The sequence below is a fragment of the Heteronotia binoei genome, chromosome 3 (genome assembly GCF_032191835.1).
Source record: "Heteronotia binoei isolate CCM8104 ecotype False Entrance Well chromosome 3, APGP_CSIRO_Hbin_v1, whole genome shotgun sequence".
Taxonomy (NCBI): domain Eukaryota; kingdom Metazoa; phylum Chordata; class Lepidosauria; order Squamata; family Gekkonidae; genus Heteronotia; species Heteronotia binoei.
The window spans coordinates 143,311,412-143,324,216 of record NC_083225.1 but is presented as its reverse complement, the minus strand read 5'-3'; the positions used below and the strand labels follow the sequence as shown (position 1 = coordinate 143,324,216).

General features: G+C 41.3%; 1 protein-coding gene across 4 annotated transcripts in view; it reads right to left on the bottom strand.

The window, feature by feature from the left end:
• Nucleotides 1-12,805, bottom strand: part of CBLB (Cbl proto-oncogene B) — a 143,536-nt gene that overhangs the window by 20,679 nt on the left and 110,052 nt on the right. Inside the window, exons 13-15 of one of the 4 annotated variants that reach the window (XM_060234552.1) lie at nucleotides 10,549-10,689; nucleotides 438-523; nucleotides 205-333 (exon numbers count right to left, since the gene is read on the bottom strand). In XM_060234552.1, the coding sequence (XP_060090535.1) occupies nucleotides 205-333; nucleotides 438-523; nucleotides 10,549-10,689 (356 nt within the window). Of the gene's footprint in view, nucleotides 1-204; nucleotides 402-437; nucleotides 524-10,548; nucleotides 10,690-12,805 lie in introns of all 4 variants that reach the window. The other 3 variants (XM_060234553.1, XM_060234554.1, XM_060234555.1) reach the window with 3 other exon arrangements.

Sequence of the window (12,805 nt, the reverse complement as noted above, 5' to 3'; positions counted from 1 at the left end):
TGTGTGTGTGTGTCAAATAGGACTTCTGAGAGAAGGGGAAGATGGAGGAGAGTTATTCTCATGTTTCAATTACAATTCATATAATCCAACACAACATGTTTTGTTTAAATACTACAAACTACAAATACAAAAAAGGAGTTCTTTTGCTTCCCATAATTTCCACTATAGCAAGCAGCTCTTAGTAGATTAAAATATATATACAACCTAGAGGATGTACCAGCAGATCATAATCGGAAGGTGTCCTATTTAGTACTGAGCCATGTTTCAAGTTGTCCCTGATAGGAGGCCGTGCAGGTGGCAGAGGTACTGGAAGTGTGGGATCAAAGGCATCTCCTAAACAACAAAGTAGCAAGGTTTTTTGAATTGCATCTTCAAAAACAGAATCATGGAGTAATTCTCTTCTAGATATGGAAGGAATCTACAGTGAGATGACATACCTTTTTCTGGATGTTTCAATCTTTTCATTTCAGAGGCTGCACTGTGTATTTCAAATGTTCCAGGGCACTGACCGTTTTCACATACACTGGAAGTAGAGATGCAAATATATATAAGTAAAACTACCTGGTCACATGAAGGAAAAAAAGACAACCTAGAAATGAAGACTATTTAATATAGTTAATTAGTCGTACTGCTACTTATTAAAAATTAGGTATTCAGAATATCCTTTCAGATTTAAATGGAGAATGTAAATTAAGATACACAAGCCTATATGAGGAAACCAGAGTTGTCTTAACTTTTGCTGCGTGCAAAGCTTTTGTTTTATTTTGGGTAAGCTTTAGTAATAAAATGTGGTCACACTTACCTGTAACTAATATTCATTGAGTGTCTTCTGTGAAGTCCCACCTGGGACTGCCTCAGAGCAGTCTTGCCACATGGAAGTTTTCTGCAAGCTTCCAGAATTTTATAGCTGAGTGCTCCCTCTTCCCTCAGCACAGCAGAGCTCTAGGCTCTGTTCCAGCCCAAATGATCATGTGACAAAGGGTGGGGGAAAGTACTCTTTCCTCAGTTCTCTTTATGCTGCTGTGGAGATTAAAAATATTTATGGCCCACAGCAGGGAAAGGAGAGAGGGATGTGTGCCTACACAGAAGACACTTGATTAACATCAGTACAACTATGTTTTCATCTTCATGTCTTCTGTGCAGTCCCACATGGGAGATTAGCAAACTGACTTACCACAGAGGTGAGTTTGGATTGATTAATGGAATAGTTACTGCAGCACTGCTTTTCCCACACCCATGTCCCTCTGGGATTCAGTAGCTGAAACTGATTTGAGATATTTGGCTATTCTCAAATATACGGCCCCATTATACCCTATGGGCCATTGAAATCAATAGCTAAATAGGGTATAATGAAAGGCGGCTGAAAGGGAGGGGGTTTGAGGTAGATGTTCCAAATTTGCAGGGATGCTGCAGGAGCCTCTCCTGGACAGAACCCCAAGGCCCAAAAAGATTGGACCAGGGGATCCAATTCGTGGACACCCAAAGATGGTGCCCCCATCTCTCCATAATAATAATAATAAAAGGCAGCTGGAGGGGAGGATGTTTGAGGTAGAGGCCCCACATTTGCAGGGCAGCTGCAGGGGCCTCTCCCCTACAGGCAGTGCCATGTCCCCAAGCAGAACCAGTGCCACCATACTACTGCCATTGGCACAAACAGTACATTAGATCAAACTAGAGAAGTCATGTGCTGAGATGCAGGCAAGGAAGTAGTCCGAGTGTAGTCCGTGTCAGAGCCAGGGAAGCGTTGCAGGAACCAAAAGTCAAGTTTAAATCACAGTCCGAGAGCAAGGTTGGTCAAGCCAGGAGTCAGGAAACGGGGGGAGTCAGAGCAGGAACAGAGCCAAGGAACGGGAGCTGGAGTGGTCGGAAATCACCAGATGGACTTGTTGCTTCCACAGAGCATGTGGCCTGAAGCAGGAGCTTATACAGCCCACTGCTGCTGTTTCCAATTAGCAAGAAGTGGGGTCGGCCTGGCGTATGCTAAAACTCTGGGCTAAGGGAATGCCTTGCACATTGCCTGGCCTCTTTCCATCGGCTAGCTAAGTCTTGGCATAGCCTATCCTGCATATGAGTAAGGTGAAGTGGTGAACTGGGGTGTGTGTCTGATTCTTGTTCTTTGTCAAAACAATAAAGCAATGGTGTAGCCAAAACAAATTACTTAGTATCTTAAACAAGTTTACTTGAAAAACTTTCTATACAAAAGTGTCCTATGCAGTTTAAATTACCAAAAGGCACCACAAAAATAGTCTTAGAGTCCCAAAACTTGTAAGAAACCATTAAGGTGTGGTCAAACCAAGGCTGTTTCAAACATGAATGGAATGGTGGAAACATGTTCAGAGGATGCCTGTGACACGGCGTACCGCAGCACTCCTTCTTCCTCCTCTCCACCTTCCAAAGCACGAAGATAAATGTGTAGAAGCTCTCAACGCGTTTGTCGACTTGGCTTGCTGCGCATTTCGAACAACCGCCCGAAGGCAGTTTCAGCTTTTTCAAGAGCAAATCAATTAAAACAGCCTTCTCTGTACTGCATTTAGGAAAACATTTCTACAATGGCTCATGTTCAAGGCAAACGCTCTGCTCTTTGTCAGCTACAGACCCAGGTGTCAAGTATGCAGCGGGCAGCTACAAAAAATCAGTCAAGCTGTGAAAGGGGCCAGCTGCTGGCTCTGCTGAGTCTATTAACCCTGTTGGCTTTGCCTGGCTATGCCCCTCATCAGAGCCCAAGATAAGAATCTCTCTTTCAAAAATTGGGATGGTGGCTTTCTGCAAGGACTGCTGCACAGAACATTGAATACACTACTGCCATGCAACAGAGATGGGGCATGGACTTCGTGCATGCCAAGCATCTGCCCACTGAACCACAGCCCCGCAGAAGTAATACCTGTGAGGAATCCCTCAACATTCCACTTGTTGTTTGTCAGTGAAATAAAATCTTGGAAACTAGGGCACTTGGGTTTTAAAAGAAGCTGATGAAAAATCAAGGCTGCTCAAGGGGAACCTTGACTGACATGCCAAATGGCATGCAAATATCACCTTTGCTCTTTTAAAAGCAAGTATCTTGGGAACCTGTCATTGCACCATACTTATTCTGCATCTTGGTTCTGGCATGGCACATTCCCAAAGAGAGAAGCATTCTTTTTCTATCACAACGAAGCTGAGAGACCAGTCATCGTAAAAACAGTCAACACAATGGAACCCCTAGGACATAACAGAGATATTGGTTTCCTATCTCAGTAGACGTAATAATTAATAACCAAGTTGTTTAGTTCTCAGCTTTTCAAAGTAAACAAATTATGTTGGTCCTAAAGGTGCCACTACAGTCAAACTTAGTTTTCAGGCATGTTATTAACCCCATCAATACCTGTTCTGAATCCAAAATTGTACCTTTTTTGATCTTGTTGAATATGTTTATCTACTTCTAGCTGCAGTTACCACTTTGTCATTTTGGCATCTAGATTCTAATGCTGCTTTCTGGCAACAAATTCTCCCCATATGAAATATGAGAGGACACCCTTTTCATTTAATCTCATGGAGCTCTGGTGTTGTTTAGACCACCTAGCATTGTCCTTCGCTTGTCTTGAGGTACTACTGGCGCACTTCTAAATGTCATTTTCTCACATTTAGGTGTTCAGGTTTGTAGTTGTATGCTGCTGTATTTTTCCCTTGCTCCATTCTTAGTTATACTCAATGAACACCCAGGTCATATTATGCATCTTGACTCCAACTGGTTCTTCCTGACCATCAACCAATCAAACAATGCCCCCCCCCCAAATAAGGTCAAAATCAATGAACCCAAACCTGTTTTCAAACTGCAACAAAGATAGAAAGAGTCATCAGGCAACCAGAGGAAGCAAGTCACAAAGTGTAACACAAGACTGTATCAGTAACACCAGCTGTAAGGCTCACCCAGGAAAAAAAGGGCAAAAACACAAGTCTGTGTAAGACAAAACAACACAAAGAAATACAGCAACCCACCGACACCCACCACCAGTCCCCTCCCCAGCAACCAGAATGGTGGGAAAAGGAACTTTTAAAAACCAATCCTAAATTCACAAGAAATCATACAGTACAGCAAAAAAAAAAAATGCAAAAAAGCCAACAACCGTATCCAGGAGAATCAAACCATAAGACACAACCCACAACAGCAGCTGCTCATCTACCCTACCAAGCAACAAAGAAAGCACCAGTAAACTCTTTAAAAACATGTCAACAGCCACAAAACAGTAACAATAATTAAATCTGCAAACAATCACTAACACAACTTGTGATCAGAAATTTAACCAAACAATTAACAGTGAACAAAACACCCTGCTCCCCATTCAGCAATAAAATAATAACAGCAATAATACAGTAATATCTTGAATGAAAGTACTGAAATATTTCTACAACAGGCTTTTAAACCTTGCACAAAATTTTAACTTCTAAAGACTTGACCAAACCACCCCCCCAGCCCAAAAGAAAACCCTTACCCACCACCAAGCAGGCACTCACCCTAAACAGGGACACTTTATAAGTTCAGTCGCTCTTTTAAAACCAACAGAGTCTGAATTCTGGTGGAAATTAAGAGCTCAGCAAGTTATTATGTCCACTGAGATAGAAAGCCAATATCTCTATGAAGTCCTGGGGGTTCCTGGGCCTTGAGTATTTTTGCAGTGACTGGCCTCTCAGCTTTATTATCATAGATAGGAATGCTTCTTTCTTCAGGTGTGTGCCATGCCAGAACCAAGAATTAGAATAAGTACAGTGCAGTGACAGGTTTCCTAGTTACTTGCTTTTAAAAGAAAACTAGAGGTGATATCCATCCAACTTATTGCCACATAAGGTAAAGTTCCCTTTGAGCAGCCTTGACTTCCCAGAAGCTTCTTTTAAAACCCAGGTGTCCTGTCTTAGTTTCCACAATTTTCTTTCTTACAGTGTAGTGTTACAAGATTCCCCACAGGTCAGGGCTATGGTTCAGTATGCAACTCCTTTGCATGTGGAAAGTCCATGCCCCATCCCAATTTTTAAATCTATGGGATTTTCTAATTTGAACTAAGGTCCTGTGCATTGCACTACCATTGCCACAGTAGCACTTGTTCGGCTGGGCAACAATGTTCCTTGCAAGCTAGCACCCTCAGCATAGTCGACTTAACTGCAGCGATTCTGTAGGAGAATCTGACTGCTGCCTGGGGTAGGTTTTCCCATCATAGATGATGCCCCCTAGAGTTGAACCCCCGGTCCAATCCTTCTGGAAATTGGGGGTTCTGTGGGAGAAAGGTACCAGAAGCAGCCCAGCAAATGTGGTGCCTCAAACCCCCTCCCCCACAGAGGCACTTTCCCCATTGCAATTACAGTGGGGAAAGTGACTGATTGTTTATTCCCATCATAGGGAAAAGGACCCTATTTGGGTGCCCCTAGAATTGGAACCTCTGGTCCAATCTTTTTGAAACCTGGGGGATCTTTGAGGGAGAGGCTCCTGCAGTAGGCCTGCAAATCTGGATTCTCTACTTCAGCCCCCCTGCCCCCTCAAGCCACACTTCATTATACCCTATTTTGCCATTGATTTCAATGGCCCATAGGGTATAATGGAGGGACAGAATTGGACCCCTTGGTCCAATCTTATTTAAACTTGGGGACTCTACCTCAAACCTCCTGTCCCCCAGCCACACTTCATTATACCCTATTTTGCCATTGACTTCAGTGGCCCATAGGGTATAATGAAGCCAAATGGCCACCGAATTTTGGCAGCAATTTGTAGCTGCAGTGTATGGCTCCCGAATCAGATCAGAAAATCTGATTCAGATCTATACGGTCTGAATACCAGCGAATCAGCTTTTTTCAGGGGTGTATTCAGTTCAGCCAAACTGAATGCACACTCCCTACTTCCCAACCCCGCAAAGAGGCATCTGTGTATAGATAGAGATAAGGGTCAGAAGGAGATAAAGTTACACCTCTTGGAGATTCTCATCTAGTGACCACCAAGACAAGGAGTAAATTATTACCCTAGGAATGGAAAGGTTATTTTTTAACATTGTGGGTCTGTCCCCATCTAAATGTGTCTCAGAAACCAATTTTGCAAGGGATGCAGGTGCAGTTTCGCATACTAGATTGTTGCTGTGGTGAAAGACATGAACCTCAAAAGTTTCTGAATATGAGGTGCCTTTTGAAACCGTGAATGAGTCAAGGTGGAAACCAAGTTTTGTATAGCCTAAGCTCTAAGTACTGGAAGATAGGTCCTGTGGGAGACAGAACTGAATCTTGTTTCTATAAATTCTATTTCTATTTTGAAAATGTATGAGTACCACCAGCCACTTTAACATGCTTACTGTAAGAGAAATGCGAGATGCTAGTTGATCTCTGGAATTTACAATGAGTCAGTCATCTAGATATAACTCCTGAAAAACACTTAGTGAAATCTTGGGGGTGTGGCTATGCCAAATGGTAGTACAGAATATTTATAGGCGTGACCTGTAATTTTTTTTTGCAATCATCATGAATGGAAATATGGGTCCTTCAAATCAAGGAGTACAACCCAGCACCCTCTGCCTAGAAGGGGGAATATATCTTCCAGAGGCAGCATGCAGAATTTATGAATGTACTAATACTTATTAAGTTGCCTGCGGTCAAAGATGAGCCTCACGTCGATCCACTTCTTTTTGACCCCCCCCCCCCCCCCAAATTGAATAGAAGACATCTTCCCAGGTGGGAACTATGTGAACTGCACTCTTATGCAGGAAGTGTTGAACTTCTTACTGAAGAAGTATATTGTGAGGGGGTGGATTGGGAATATAAACAGTAAAGAAGAGAAAGATTAAAACTAAAAAAAAAAAAAAACCACCAGTCAAATATTATTTTTAGATCCCAAACATCATTTATAATAAGAGACCAATGCTGTTCAAATGAGACAAGTCTAGCAGCAAATTATGGTGCAGCTAGTCACTGCTGGGTCCTACCCTTCTGTGAGGGGTCTCTGGGAGACTGTCCCTAATGCCCTCTCTGCTACTCTCTAGGTTGTGGATGGGAGCAGTACCAGGTAGAGTATTGTTGGTTGTGGGCAGACTGGAATCTATATCCTCTTCCAAGAGGAAGTTGTTGGTTATGCCAGGGAAAATACCTGGACTTAAAGGTGAACTTGTTTTTGCGAATTGTACCCAGGACCTCCTCTGTTTGTTAATAGACTCTTCTCCTCAAAGGTGAGATCTTCTACTTGGGCCCAAAGATGAGATCTTTCATGAGCTCTTAGCCAGGAATGTCTTATTACTATAGATGAGGCTATGGACTGGTTAAGTGCATGTGCTACATGTCTTGAAGCACTGAGTTCTTGTTTAGCTAGTTTTATTCCTTACAGCTGGATAGTTGTTATAGCTAGTTACAGCTAGAAAGAACTGTAAAGCAGCAAAAAAAAGGAACAGACATGGCAGAACAGGCCCTAGTAGGAGCGATGCAGCGAGGTGGGCAAGATGTCCTCCTGTACTCAGAGGAGAATAGCCCCTCACAGTAAGTACCAATGGTCATTCTCCCTTTGAGTCAGAGGCCATCTTGGGTTCTCCTATAGCAGTAGATTAATGACTGGGTGGGGCATCACTCTCTTCCAGGAACACATGTTGTAAAACTTTTCTGCCAAATGCTGCTTCTGCTGAGCTGTAAGTGTTCAGTTTGTAGTGACGAACGAATGTTGAAATAGAAGACCATGTTACGGCCCTGCATACTTGTCTATTGAGGCATATTTGTTAAATGCCGCATTAGCTGCCGCACTTCTGGCTGAATGTGCTGTGATTTCCCTGGGTACATTTAATTTCAGTGCTTTATAGGCTTCTGTGATGCATTGCTTAATAGCATAGCTGATGACTGAGGCTGACATTTTTTGGTCCACCTTTGCTGGTGCAATATTGATAAACATAGCATCCATCTTCCGGATTGGTTCAGTCCTAACTAAATATGCCTTCAGGCAATGTCTAACATCTAAGTTATGCCACATTTGTTCTCTGGGATGTTTAGGATCTGGACAGAATGATGGCAAATGAAGTTCCTGGGACTTGTGAAATCTAGACACAACCTTGCGTTGAAAAGTGGGATCTGTACAAAGGACCACTTTGCCTTTGTGAAAGATGCAGAGTTCTCTCTTCACAGACAGCGCATTAATTTCCGAGACCCTTCTCGCTGATGTGATCACTATCAGGAAGATGGTCTTCAAGCGCAACCATCTTAAAGAAATGTCCTGTATAGGTTCAAAGGGTGGTTTCGTGAATGCGAACAAAACAGTATGTAAACGCCACGTTGGAAATCTGTGAGCCTGTGGAGGACACTTGAGTTTGGCCCCCCTCAGGAATCTCTGTACGTGTGCGTGTCTGGAAACGTCCCTTCCCTGTATCAGTCCCAAAACTGAAGTTAATTCTGCTACTTGTCTACGTAAGGTGGCTGGCTTCAGTCCAGATTGAAAACCATCTTGTAGAAACACCAATATGGATTGAATTGATGGATTTAGGGGATCCTTCGCCTTTCTGTGACACCACCGATGGAATGCCTTCCAAGTAGTATTGTAGATCCTGGTGGTAGACTCCTTCCTGGAGGCCAATAACGTGTTAGAAATCTCCAAAGAATAACCTAACTTCAGGAATGTAGACCGTTCAATTTCCACACAGTCAATTGCAGCCATTCTGGATGTGGATGCCAAATTGGACCCTGTGTCAACATGTCTGAGGAAATCTCTAGCCGAAGAGGTGGAGGTCAATAGATTTTGGATAGTAGAAAACCATGGGCGCCATGGCCACCACGGGGCTACTAAGACAACCCGTGCCTTCTGGTGCTGTACCTGGCAAAGATATCTCGATAACACCGGAATCGAAAGGAAGGCATACAGCAGCCTCTGAGGCCAAACAATTGTCAATGCATCCACTGCTGGTGCCGCCACATGAAAGAATCTGGTGCAAAATCTGGGTATCTGATAATAGTTGTGAGAAGCAAACAGATCCATGATTGGTCGGCCAAAATGCTCAACTATCTGTTGGAATAACGACTTATTTAGCCTCCATTCCCCTGGTTGTACTGTTGTTCGGCTACCATCTGGGACCACAGTAAATAATTCTGCACTATCCTTTATAAGACAGACCTTCAAGTACTTGAAGATGGTGATCAAAACACCTCTCAGCCACCTCCTGCTCTCCAGCTAAACATGCCCAACTTCCCTTCAACCTTTCTTTGTAGGACTTGGTCTCTAGAACCCTCACATCTTTGTTACCCTCCTCTGCACCCATTCCACCTTATCTATATCCTTCTTAAAATGTGGATTAGTTTGTTAGTATATGAGTAACCTTAATATGTGATTATAGTTTTAAAGGGAGAATGAACAAAATGGCCTCCCAGTGGCTGCTAGCTTGTGTTTACTGAATTTTAAGTTCTTATAATAGCCTTCAAAGTTCAAGAAATCACAAGTACTGCTGACCGCACAATATGCAAATGACTAACCCACTGATTATATTTGGATAAAAAATAGATCAGTGATAGAAAGAAATTGTTTTGCCAAAGTATTATTATAATTAGGAATAATGCAATATATCTGCAAACAGTTTTGAAGAATTTGTAATAGTGTACAAATTTAATACATTCTTAATTACTATGACACTGTGTTCTGTGTTCTGCATTCCAATACTAACTAGCAAAAAATTCTCATTGTACTACTCCATTGACAGTAAATAGTAACACAAAGCAGAAACAACTCCAGACAATCTGTAAAGCCAATGCACTGAACTTTAAAATGTAAATCAGTTAGTTAGTTGGTTGAAAACTGAAGCAAATTCCATAAATCCCACCTGGGCTCTAAAGCTGACCTGCTGAAATTGGAGGAATGAACCAGCAATCTGCAAGCTGGAAGATGAAGCAGAGCTGGGAGCTGAGAATCATGTCCAGATGCCAACTTCTGCATTTTGGAAAGTGACTTCATTACTATCAGCTATTTCATTCTTTCTAGAACCTTGCATGTCAATACACTATTACATCTGCAGGGACTCATTCATACTGGGCAAACCACCTTGGCAAAGCAAGTCAAAGATATTCAATCTTAATTGGCAACCCCAGCTCCCCATTAAGTGCCATACTGCAACATTTGAGAAAAGAACTAATACAAGGTCAATTTGAAAACAAATATTATAAATCATTAGTCACAGTTCAATAAAAATTTAACAGCTTCTATTTTCTAAATCCGGGAGACTTCATTGTACTTCTTGAACTAAACAGAGAACAATTCCACACTAGACTTTTAATTCTGGTTCAGCCCTGTCCCCAAACTGACATTCTCCACAAGAATCATAGAAACCAACTCTATGAATCTATGATTCTAGTGTAGAAAATCAGTTTGGGAACAGGGCTGAACCAGGATTAAAGGTCTAGTGTGGAACTGGCCAAAATTACCATATTATTACTGCTAGAGGTTAAATCTACGATCAGAAAAAGGAGTGCATGAACAGCTAAATTATACAGTTATAGCAATTATACATTCTTAGATCAGTCAAAGGCAACTAAGGATACAAAATCATGCTAAACTGCTGTTCTATATTACTTAAACTGCCTTACCGGATGTGAGGCTTTATATTATGACAATGAGGTGACTGTGATGTCAAAGGTACAGGATGGGATGAAGGAATCTTATACTCATCATCTTCCACATGTTCCCTTGGTTTCTCAGAGAGGGAACTTACAACAGGAACAGGACACCTCAAGAGAAAAATATATCAAATAGTATATATAATATTTATCATGAATGTGGATGGCCTTTATGATAACTGCCCTGTAATGCAAATTAGGTTGCAAGAGCTACTGGCTCATCACCCAACAACAGTGATTTATTTTTTTAAACTTAAGATTACTAATACACAATTTTACGCTTAATGCATAATTTTAGCAATAATGGCAGTCATCTGGACTAAGTAAAATTTGGAGATTATAGCTGCTTATTCAGTTAAGACAGTACGGAGAGCATTAAATGCTTATTCTTCAAGAAATCCTTTTATCTTCAGCAGATCTAACATAGCAGTGAAAGGTATAACACAAGCACTTGAGACATTTGTATCAGATTATGTTCCTCAAAGGATCTGAAGGTTACAATACAAGAGCAGCAGTATCAAAGGTCAGAAAGGGCAACTATTGTAATATCAATTTTACAATCCCCATAAAGAATTTTAGCAAAGTTATAAGATGTAAGAAAAATCACACTTCAGTCTAAGCCATTCACAAGCATCCTCCCACCCCAATTCACTTAATGTTATTTTAATGATTGCCATAAACATACAGGTCAGGATCCAAACTACAAAACGAGTTCCACAAACCCATGGATTATTTATTTAAAAATATTTTAATCCCAATTTCCACCCTCAGGAGTCCAACACAACTAGCAGCATATACTTAAAAGCATTTGCATAAACTCCATCACATTACAAACAGCAGCCAATATAAACACAGAAACAGGAAAGCTTTAATTGCTTTCCTATGGGAGATCCTATGGATTTCCAGAAGGCCTTATTCCATAGCGGTAAAAGGAGATTAAGCAGGCAGCAACTAAGCATGCCTCTCGGAGAACACACAGATTATGATCCAAAGAGTGCAAGCAGTTCATGGATTCATACAGTGAGTCCACTAAGATACGTGGGTCCCAGGTTACGATGCTTTAAAGTCACTTTGAATTGAAGAAGCAAATGAAAAGCTTTTGTAGTGGAGCTTGTTTAGTAGTGTAATAATGTGACAGAATGGGCTCATTCCTCTTTATAATTAATGCAGCTGCATTCTGAACTGAAACTTCCATATGGTTTCCAAGGAGCACAGAGTGCATTACAGTATTCCAGCCTAAATAAAAAGGCAGCACAGAAAAGTCAGCCCTGACCAGGAGTTAATAACCTGCACACCTGGCATAGCTGGAAGACGGCAGGCTTGGTTTAAATAATGGAATTTACCACTTCACACTGAAGGTGAGGAGAACTACATTTCTAACATTACAAGGATGTAGAGAAAGCCTTGCGAGATGAAACCAGTCAGTGGTCCATCTACTCCAACATCCTATGCCATATAGCAGCCAACCAGCTGCAATGGAAGACAAACAAACAGGACATAGAGATCAAAGGCCTTCTCCTGATGTGACTTCCTAGTACTGAGTTTCAGAAGTTTACTGCCTTTGAATATGGAAGTTCTCTTTACTAGTTGCCATTAAATCCCACAACTTAATCACTTATTGAGTAAGGAAGGAAACAGTAAAGTTCTGTATCTATTGCCTATCATTTATTGGGTGATCTGAGAACTTCTATTATGGAAAAGGGAGGAAAGCTCCTTCTATCCATTTTCTTAACTCCATGTGTAATTTTATAAACCAATATAATATAATGTTACCCTTTAGCATTTTTCCTAAACTAAAAAATCCAAGACTCTCCAGTCTTTCCTCATAGGAAAAATGCATCAATACCCTGATCATCTTCCTTTCTGTACTTTTCCCAGCTTTGCAATACCTTTTTTGAGATACAATGATCAGAAATGTATACTGGACTTCAAATGAGGTGGCACTAATGGCTCTATAAAAGGGCAATTATAATATCTGCCATTTTCAACTCCTTTCTTAATCCCCAGTATGGAGATTACCTTTTTCACTGCCTGCCACCAGACACTGACATTTTCATTGAGCTGCTATCTCCTATAAACCCATGATCTCTTGAATTTGGTTTCAACCAGCTATAATAAATCAGTGCATCAGGGAGTTCTAAAATATTTTTAAAATTTATTTTATTTATACCCCGTGCTTTTTTCTCCAATAGGGACCCAAAGCAGATCATATCATTGCCTTTTATCG